Source organism: Electrophorus electricus, chromosome 11, assembly GCF_041902795.1.
Source record: "Electrophorus electricus isolate QZ-2024a chromosome 11, ASM4190279v1, whole genome shotgun sequence".
NCBI lineage: Eukaryota > Metazoa > Chordata > Actinopteri > Gymnotiformes > Gymnotidae > Electrophorus > Electrophorus electricus.
In genome coordinates this window covers 23,733,387-23,743,628 of record NC_137507.1, presented here as the reverse complement: position 1 = coordinate 23,743,628, position 10,242 = coordinate 23,733,387, and the positions used below count along the sequence as shown (strand labels likewise).

The window sequence follows — 10,242 nt, the reverse complement described above, 5'->3', positions numbered from 1 at the left end:
TCACTGTGCTACTCTTTTTAATGATACTCATTAAGACCAACAGGTGACATTGGGATTGATTTTAATAAACTCTCTACCTTGTGTGTCCCAGTTTAAAAAATAATTTAGACTAATATAGGCCAACGGTGTAGAAAATGCTTTTATCATGTGACTAGATGCTTGAATGTCAAAATAAAACAATAACACTCTCTGCCCGTTCAGATTTAGTTTTTTTCTTGTTCTAAGCACTTAACCAGTTATTATTTCCATATAATATCTGTTTCAAACAGATGTTCCTCATTCCTGTCTTGCTGCAACACTAATGCAAACAAAAGGCCAACTACCAAGGAGAAGAGAGCAAGAGATCTCTCATCTCGCCTAAGCAATGAAGAAGCCTCTATGTTGCTTTGGTGCATGGCATATCTTCACTCTCTGGTGAGTTCAGCCCTCTCACTGTTCAACAGGGATGCTTCAGTATTTAGAATAATAAAATCTAAGGTCCAGCACACAGCTGGATATTTGTTCTGAACCCCATAGATATACTGCTATTGATGCAGAAACAGATTCCAAATGAATGCATACCTTTATGGAAAAAATAATGAACATTTTGAAAAGCATTGTTTTCTTAAGTATGTTGTTTTTCAGTGTGACATATGAGCTTGCCAGCATGACCGAAAATGTCTGACCTCAAAAACAATAAACAAGTTAAAAATGAATATTCATAAATCTTGTACCATGTTATTACGTTATCACATTGCCAAAACACGTTCTCCTTCCCTAGTCATTGCTACCAGTCAGTTAGATGACATTGCACTCATGTGTAAGTCCTTCATAGTTACATTGGTTTATTTTTCCGCTTCCTTGTATTTAATCTAAACAGGTAAATGATTTAAAATGCATTTTAACGGAAAACAAATTAAGGTTTTAAATTGTTTTTTTAGGTGGATCACCCTGGTTTATCTTTCAGAAAATGAGGTCAATGGGGTGAGAACTTTCTTTCTTTCTGTCTAATACTACCCCACTGTGATCTGAAGTAACCTATAGAATTCAGTGGATGCACTGAATTATAAGAACCAAATACATTTAAAGTTTTTTTGTTGTTGTTGCATTATCCATGAAAGCACACTGTGTATGAGGTTAACATTCAGTGGCAAGCTATTGTTAGCAAATGATCATTGAAACCATCTTCCATGACCCTGCTTCATTAAAATGAACAGAACATGTTCAGCGTAGTATTGTGTAGTTGAAAGAAATATTTTGTTTTATTCTTTTATCTTCCCCATCATCTCCCTCAGCACAAGATACAGCACCATTGGGGATCTCAGGCATAGCATTTAACTTAACCTTTCTGTACCTACTAAAACTATGGCCAGGCTGTCAGTTCAAAGGGTCTTTCTCCTTATTATTGAAAGGACAGAAGAACCTGCTCACCATGTACATGAAAAACAAAAACTTCCCAAAATTAACTGAATATAAAACAGGTACAAAATACCAACGACCAAGTTTTTTTAGATGCTAAATATTTTATGAAGTCCTTAGGCAGGGTTCTTCAAACTAAACAATTACCATATATTCTCAACAATTTATGCTCTCAGGTCAGTAAAAGCAGACAAGAAGAGTTCAGTTCAGCTGCGCTCAGTTTACTCATATAGTGCTTTTAACAAGTGACAGTCACAATGCAAAATATTTACATGTTTTCTAGCTATTTTGTTCCCCCCCCCCCCCATTCTATGAGGGAAAGTGAGCCTCAAAAAGCTTCATGAGATGGCCTTCTGGAAGACGTCTTGAGGACGTTCTGCATGCAAATGTGAATGAGCGAAAATGCACTTGTAATGCACTTTTATATATACAAGTTGTGCATTTGTCTACCTCAGCATACTCTTCATTTTCTCTTAACCATCAAGTGTGTGTGTGTGTGTGTGTGTGTGTGTGTGGGTTTAGTGCCAATTGTTAGTAACAACTTCTTTACCAAAAGTGAAGACATCATTTGCTTATCAGCAGCTGTGTGTGGGCAGTCCCTATGTTCTGAATCCACAGTTTCAAGAGATTTGCTAAACATTTTGGTAAATGTTCCTGTTTATGAGACCAAGATCAGTGAAGAATGTGGGAAAGGAATTTGGTATGAACTCTGCACTGATAGGCAGATTCTTCATGTCCTTCATGTCGGCATTTTCCCATCAGAGGTGAGGGTTGTCATAGCATCTTGTCTCAAGCCATCAGCTCCCATAACAAGAGCAGTTGTGTAGAAAGTTTCAAAACTGTGAGAAAAGAGGTTTAGGCACAGTTGCAAAACCATTTTATACATCCTTTAAATTCTAGGTCACATAAAAACGCAACAAGTGGTTTAATGCTATTTTTTGTATGTCTTTCAGGGGGAGATACTAGAGCTATGTAATGGCAGAGACTGTTCTGTGTGCAGGTGCCTACCTGCCAAAGGTGCCCGGGTATGAACATAAACTTACAGACGATTTGTAAATCAATAGTGTTCACCATTAATCAATTCTTAGACTCCTAGAATGCTTTCTGTTCTGACAACCGAATTCCCTTCACAGTATTTCACCTTTTGATCTTGAAATCTATTGGCATTACAGTCAAGTGCTTAAATGTTATACTCTCTTGGGATGCTTTGTGTGAGGTCATGTGACTGCTGTCTGTTTTTAGCACAGCTTTCCTAATACAAGACATTTTGTTAAATGAACTTGTATTTAAATGCCGGTTTTGGTTTTGTCCACAATGCACCAATTTCTTTTGTTTTTCACAGGGGGCCCCAGGTAAACTGGGAAAGGACGGTGTTCAGGGTCAGTCAGGGTCCCGTGGCCCACGCAGCCAGGAGGGTGAGAAGGGCAGACGAGGTGTAGAGGGAGCTCCTGGGCTGGATGGCCCTCCAGGAGAGAGAGTAAGAGGCCATTTGTATCAGTCATTTTTCAGAGCTTGGGTGGTTTGGAAGATTGATGCGAATGGTTATAAATGGCTCCTTTATTTACTGATTGTACTATGTTTGTGTCTTGTCTTAAAATAAGGACAATTATGTCTAAATAACTGACTGTTTCCTCAAGGGAAGCACTGGTCTTACAGGATTTTCTGGAGCAAATGGTGTTGATGTAAGTACAGGGATGGCTCATACATGTGGAATAATACACCAGTACAACCCCTAATCACTCTGCTGTTATATGTATGCCTATGACACAGAGGTCTGTAGCTCAGTATGAGCTCCTCCTGGTCTTCAGTAGGTGATGTACAGTCAAATTAGTGTGGTAGTGTACCATACTGAAGGTGATTGGTGATTGGCAGGGGCATGTTGGGACTGGAGGTCTTCCTGGTTTACCTGGTTTGGATGGATGCAATGGGACTCAGGGAGATCCTGGCCTGCCTGGGACAAATGGGATTGGTGGATTACCTGGACTTCCTGTAAGTATGTCTGTTTAATTGGTTTAGGGGGTTATATAACTAAGTTTAAGGACAACCTGATTAACCATGCTTTCCCACACTCAGGGATTACTGGGTCCAAAAGGCATGAAAGGAGAGCCCTCATATGTAACTGAACATTTGGTATGTTGGATTCAAGCAATTTGTGTTTAATTTTCACTGTAGGTAACTAGAAGGTTAAACACTCTGTGATTTGTGGAATGTCATGGAATATTTAAAAGTCTATCCCAGACTTGGAAAATCAGGAGATTTGGGTCAAGTCATGAAATCTCTTAAATTTTGTTTGTACCTTCTTTCAATTTTTTAGTCATTTATCAAAATATTATATTTTCACAAGTTTCCTGTATTGTGTGAGTGGTTATTATTGTTACGGGTTATGGTTGTTTCTCATGTGTAGCCATAATTGTTTCATCTGTGTACAGTGTGAGCACAAACACAAAACTTGCAAAAAGAGTTAATCTGTGCTCCCAGCACCTGCAGTCTGAGCGCATCATCTGTACAATAAAACAGAGAGAAGAAGAAAGAAAACAGTAGAATACAAGCGGTCATAACTGACTAAGGTTTATGGTGAAACTGTATTAGGCTACATTTCCTTATATGACTGTATACCTCCAAAATTGTGAAGAAAAATAGCATTGTATTCAGGCAAACCATATATGAGTATGGGCTGACCACTGGTAAAGTCAGTGTAAGCTAATTGTAAGTGTATAATTGTGTTTATATGTATATATGTATGTCTAGTCCAGTGCTGGTCCACCTGGTCCAATTGTAAGTTATTTTTTCTTTCTTTTTTAGACTTTAAGGTCATGATGCTGATAGGAAAAAAAATATTTAATCTTTGTGAATGAGAAAATAGATTACGGTGACAATAGTAACAATTAAAGGCTATGGTTACCCAAAAGTTTTTTGATCTACATGGTTTCCACATAAATATAATAAAAATTTTAAAATGTAATTTATATTACATTTGAATTACAGAACAGCATTTTTATATATAAACATGTTGAACCAATCTAGCTTGATGAAACTGATTTCATCTTCCATAATTCAGAAAATATGATGAGTTGTATATGTCGGTGGCTTTTCCGGTTTCATACCAACAGTAGCTACACCTATGACAAGACAATAACTATTGGGCGGTTCTTCGATACATAACCACAGCAGGAATGAAGGAGAATATTTGAATGGAGATATACTTTAAACATGGAACATTTAATGTAAATGTATAACATTTTAATGCATGATTCATTGCCCATCAGTAGTAGAGTTGAGTGAAATGTTATATTATGATTGCACTGTGTATTCACTTTGTATTGGGAATTTTCTTTTTTTAGGGATTACCTGGCACTAATGGTGCACCTGGAATTAGAGGCCCTCCTGGTCCTAAAGGCTTTATAGTGAGACAAGATTTACAAATTTATTATGTTGCCAGGTTAAATGGATTCCACAATTTCATAGTTATTTTAAGTTGTTGCTTTACATTTGCTTGAGAGTTCCTTTTTATATGAATATTTTTTTTACAATCAAATGACATGTCATTTCTTCATCAGGGTCCTACTGGTCTTCCAGGACTACAAGGACCACCAGTATGTCTGCATATAAACAGAGATGCGCGCGCGCGCGCGCACACACACACACTTACATCCCACAAACACTCACAGGTTTGGTAAATGGGATACACACATTGTATGAGAGAGGGTGGGTGGGTGGGTGTGTGTGTGTGTGTGTGTGTGTGTGTTTGATAATCTGAAGAAGATTTCAGGTGAGTAACTGCAGTGTACTATAGTAAGAGCATATCACATAAATTGTCTTTGTTTCCAGGGTGATTTTGGCAGGTCACTTCCAGGTTTAAAAGGTGATGAGGTATGTCTGCTCATCATGGACAAACAAAACTACAGAGATTGTGGCAAAGCATTAAGAGTGTTATTCTTGAAGGATTTTGGGAAGGGAATATTTCAACCTGTAAATGTTAAAGCATTCTTTGACCCCTAGGGGGCAGTACAGTACAAAGACTTTCTTATTAAAAAAGGAGTAAGGGGAAAATGGCATAGCCTGTTTCAGTAACGCCTCCCTAAGGACTCAGTATGGATTTTTAACAGCCTTTAACTGTGTACTTCAGGGAGCCCCTGGAAAACCAGGTCCCCCTGGACCAGATGAGGTGGTGGAGCCTCCTGTGTATCACATTATTAAAGGAGAAAAGGTAAGGTGGTCTGGCCATTCAAACTAAAATCACTACAATAATAATAATCATGATGATGATATTGGTGATATTAGTAGTAGTATAATTATGTGTTCACCAAATGATCTTTGCTTCAGGGAGAAAAGGGAAGGCAAGGAGTCTGTGGGCTAGATGGAGCAGATGTAAGTGTGTGTGTGTTTTGGGGTAGAGTTTTGGTTGGGTGTGTGTGTGTGCATGAGTGAGGGGTGAAACTGACATGAGCTCTTATCTTTAGGGACCTGCAACAGAGCCTGGTGCCAAAGGAGAAAGGGGCAATGATGGACTTCCTGGGCCCCAGGTAATGATCTCAGCCATGCAGCTGTGCAGTCACAGCTGGAGTAATTGGAAGAATGATAACTGAATTGGAGAACCAAGAGACAGCATTACACTTAAGTGGTTTTGTGTTCATCTTAACTAGCATATAGGTCTGTCCTTGGCATTGGCATTGAGTTGTCAATCGTTCAAATTCAAGCATGAACCTATATTGCAGTTAACAGTGTTCCTTAGGAATAACTATAATTTCTTCTTTTTTCAGGGTCTGCCAGGCATTGATGGCTTAACAGGACCTCCAGGGTTACAGGTCACAGATTACAGCCTTTATTGTTGATTAATCTAGTATTCAAAATATTGTATTAGAATTGTTTTGTGTGTGCGTGCATCCTGATAGAGAATAGTACTTACCTCTAGTTTGACAGAACCAGCATTTCAATATCTCACACACAATATTGAAATGATAAAGATGAACTAGCCAATTTTTTTCTTCTGTGCAGGGACCTCCTGGAGACCCAGGTCCACCTGGTCATCATGGTCGCCCTGGTCTGAAGGTGAGCTGTCAACAGCAGGAATCCAACATTCCTATACCCCTTTTACATTGAGCTGTTGACCTGGGTTAAACGTGGTTTAAGCTTTGACCTAAAAGGTTTAAGAGCTGTGTAGAACTAGGCTCGATTTGAGGTGGCAATGCGAGGAGATGCCAAACCAACAGTAAAAACAAAAGAGACAAAGCCAGACATCCCCCGTTTGATCGATTTTGTTATATAATGTAAAAGGTCTATTATCTATTTGGTAATTATCTATAAACTACTATTTGAAACCAGATCAGGATTGGGGTGATGGTTATACACCATCATACCCTGCCCAATCCCCAAACCCCCTCTCCCTCTGGTGAAACTGACCATCCCATTGCATAAAACCTATATCTCATCTGGATTATTCTGTGGTAAATGTCCTGACCCAAGTCAGGCTGTTAACTGATTGTTGTATGGCTGACATTATTTGCTTGCTTACATCTGACATGGTCAATCATGGTTAAGCAATTGGCTGTTTATCTGACCTAAAGAACAGTATAGAAACTGTACTTGGCATACAGCAGATCCCTGAATAAATAAATAAAAAAGCAAAACATGTTTGCTGTATATTAAAGTGATAGTAATAAAGTTAATTTTTTATTTTAATTACATACCCAATAAAAACCCCATATCTCCCTTTAATCACACTGAATAAATTTAAGACATGTCCCAGTGACAGACCTGGATTGGGGTTGGACCTGGGTTGCAATCATGGGTTAAACACTTCTTGTCAGTGTAAAAATTGTAATACTTACACGTGATTTTTTTTTATTTTTTTTTATTATATGTACTGTCCTGCAGGGTGATAGAGGAGTTCCAGGTCCAAAAGGTGCAGGTTTTAACAGTCTCCAAGTGGAACCAGGTAGGGAAGTCGAATCAATGGACAGGCAGAAATTAGAGTGAGGTCATATGCTTAAAAAAAATAAACAATTTTAAAGAAAATGTGAAATGTTTGAAAATGATTTATCCCTTCTCCTTGGCATTCCTAATTTAAATTAAAATAGATAAGATCTCAAATGGAGGACTGTGTGAAAATCATTTGTAGAAAATATTAAAAGCAGTGTTGGAGAAATCCAAGATGTCACAAGTGACAAAGGTCATGAAGAATCATGCTATAGCATTATAATAATTAATCACTGTGTTTCCTTTCATACTGCTACAGTTACAGTTGCTAGTTACTGTTATCTTAGTCTCAGGCACCCAGGGACCACATGGTGACCAGGGACCACGTGGACCACCTGGGCTCCCAGGAGATTATGGATTCATGGGGGAGCCAGGATTACCTGGACATCCTGGGAAGACTATCACAGGTCTACAGCACCTTTATTCTACTTATATTTATCTTGGCATCTTTTAAGGCCATCGTATCTAACTGTCAAATATACATATGTTTTTATTCCAGCTAATGGGTGTAGTCAGGTTTCTGTGCCACCAGTCCTACACTTCATTTTATTTTATCTCTGGTTTTACATATTCTTTTTTTTTTTTTTTTACATGCCCTGATTTTCAGGCTTAATTGGACCTCCAGGACTGAGGGGTTCTGAGGGGCCTAAGGGGATCAAGGGAGACCTGGGCTTGCTTGTAGAATCAGAACCAGAACTTCCAGGGCCAACTGGGCCACCTGGGCTTCCTGGGATCAAAGGTGTCAGAGGACAACCTGGTCCATCAGGCAAGAATTGTTTAGCTTTTTTGTTGTTGTTAAACATGTGTGATGATAAATCACATATAATGACATTTTTTCCTCCTGTTCTTTTTTTACTAAAGGCCTTTGCTTCCTAGAGCTTCCAGGACTTCCTGGGGATAAGGGTGACCGAGGACTTCCTGGGGCAAAAGGCAAAATGGGGCAAAAAGGTGCAGTATTTGCATTACTTCTTTCCTGATTAAATACACAGTGAATGGATCATTTGACACCTACTCATTTTCTTCACAGGCTGTCCAGGTGATAATTATTGCAGTTCTGGTGGATCAGGGTTGCATGCCCCTATCGATTCACCAGGACCACCAGGATATGATGGCTTTCCAGGGAGTAGAGGGGAGAAGGGCAGTCCTGGTCCTCCTGGAGACCCAGGTACAACTGGCCCTACTGTAAGTGAAGACATATTGATTTCATTTTTCCCAAGACGCCTCAAGGGTGCCATTATATAAGAGTATATATAAACAATGCTCCCAAAACAAAGCTTTCAACTGAGGGATAGAGATATATAAATGTTTTATTTACTTTTCTTGCGTAAAAAATTAACTGACAATTAAATGGGTTAAAAATGAAAGTGAAAGCCTCAATCATCTATGGATTTAACAGGAAAAAAATTATATTTGGCTCTCTGAGTTGAGCACACTGAGGTGGAGCCAGGATTTAGCAGTAAGAAATCAGATGAGCTGAATGGGATTGTGTCAGGAGAAAGCGACACAGATGAGCTGAATGGGATTGTGTCAGGAGAAAGGGTGTATAGACAGTAGGAGCCTTGGGGTTAATGAAGTTGCAGACAAAGGTTTTATAGGCTATTGAAAATACACTAACACAACCTATTTGTGGTATGTATTTAAATACATAAATTCTGAGACTACATAAAATATGCACAAGCATGCATGCTTATGCAATCTGTGTTCTCCTAATGTATATTAAAGCAATTGACCAGAAACTACAAATAAATGTAATGTTGATTAATGTAAAAAAAAAAATTATATAAAGTTTAAAGTTAAAATATGTAAATATTCATTTAAACAAAATCATAACATTTGAATTATATTATCCGATGTATGAAATATATTAAAAATAGCTTTCCTGAGGAATATTGTCATAAGCAGAAACAACGTGTCATTCAAGTTGTCAATCAGGCTGTATAATGCAGAAAGGGTTTTAAATATTAGACCCAGGAAATGGTATGACCAAGTTAAAGCTATTGATTGGTTAATTAATGCTTTATTGTTAATTCTATATTATTTCTTATTATATTAATGCTTTATTATTAATTTTCTTTAACACAGCTCTTGAAAATGGAGACCATTGCAAAATGTATCACTTTATGGGTAAAATTAAAATGTTTTTATTATTCCATAAATAGCAGACAACAATTTCCCAAATTCCAAATAAAAATATTGTCATTCACAGAAATGTATTTGCAGAAAATGACAACTGATCAAAATAAAAATCTGCATAAAAAATATAATTCAAATGTCACACTACGGCCCCTCCCCCGAACGTCTCCGTGTGTGCGTGTGCGTGTGTGTGTGTGTGTGTGTGTGTGTGTGTGTGTGTGTGTGTGTGTGTGTGTTTGTGTGTGTGTGTGTGTTCAATGTGGCCATGCCCTCCTTGTGTCTCACACCTGCTCCTCATTGTGTCATTAGTACACGTGCCTAAATGTCTGTCATTTACGTGTCTGTGGTTGTCGGTGTTTGAACCCATTAGCACGCGTGCTACGTCTTGTGTGTGTTATACGTGCAAAATAAAACACGTGTTCTTGTTTATGCGACTCGTCCCCGCATCCTGCTTAACCTCCAGGTCACAGAAACACCAACCGATAAAGGATGCCTGGGAGAGGAAGCAAATGAAGGAAGGGTAGGAAAGGACGTAGACGCCTTCCCACAGCCCTCGCAGGGAAGCCCTCCATATTCCTGGGCACACTCCTGACTCCCACAGCAGGGGAGAGTGCCAATGGGTGAGTTGCGGGGGACCCTGGGTGTGGTCCAGGTGCGGACTCGGTGAAGAGGCACGGACCCACGTCGGGCTACCAGGACAGGTACAATAATGTCCAGTACTCGAAGTCGGACTCC

General features: G+C 38.9%; 1 protein-coding gene across 1 annotated transcript in view; it reads left to right on the top strand.

Moving 5' to 3' along the window:
• Window positions 1-364: 364 nt before the first annotated feature.
• Window positions 365-10,242, top strand: part of LOC113590162 (uncharacterized) — a 21,273-nt gene continuing 11,395 nt past the window's right edge. Inside the window, exons 1-20 of the mRNA XM_081723915.1 lie at window positions 365-414; window positions 921-963; window positions 2,352-2,423; window positions 2,741-2,875; window positions 3,036-3,080; window positions 3,271-3,387; window positions 3,472-3,528; window positions 4,740-4,802; window positions 4,956-4,991; window positions 5,227-5,268; window positions 5,525-5,605; window positions 5,859-5,921; window positions 6,159-6,203; window positions 6,394-6,447; window positions 7,273-7,333; window positions 7,662-7,781; window positions 7,982-8,149; window positions 8,236-8,322; window positions 8,402-8,539; window positions 10,160-10,208. Coding sequence (XP_081580041.1) covers window positions 365-414; window positions 921-963; window positions 2,352-2,423; window positions 2,741-2,875; window positions 3,036-3,080; window positions 3,271-3,387; window positions 3,472-3,528; window positions 4,740-4,802; window positions 4,956-4,991; window positions 5,227-5,268; window positions 5,525-5,605; window positions 5,859-5,921; window positions 6,159-6,203; window positions 6,394-6,447; window positions 7,273-7,333; window positions 7,662-7,781; window positions 7,982-8,149; window positions 8,236-8,322; window positions 8,402-8,539; window positions 10,160-10,208 — 1,526 coding nt within the window. The remainder of the gene's footprint in view (window positions 415-920; window positions 964-2,351; window positions 2,424-2,740; window positions 2,876-3,035; window positions 3,081-3,270; window positions 3,388-3,471; window positions 3,529-4,739; window positions 4,803-4,955; window positions 4,992-5,226; window positions 5,269-5,524; window positions 5,606-5,858; window positions 5,922-6,158; window positions 6,204-6,393; window positions 6,448-7,272; window positions 7,334-7,661; window positions 7,782-7,981; window positions 8,150-8,235; window positions 8,323-8,401; window positions 8,540-10,159; window positions 10,209-10,242) is intronic.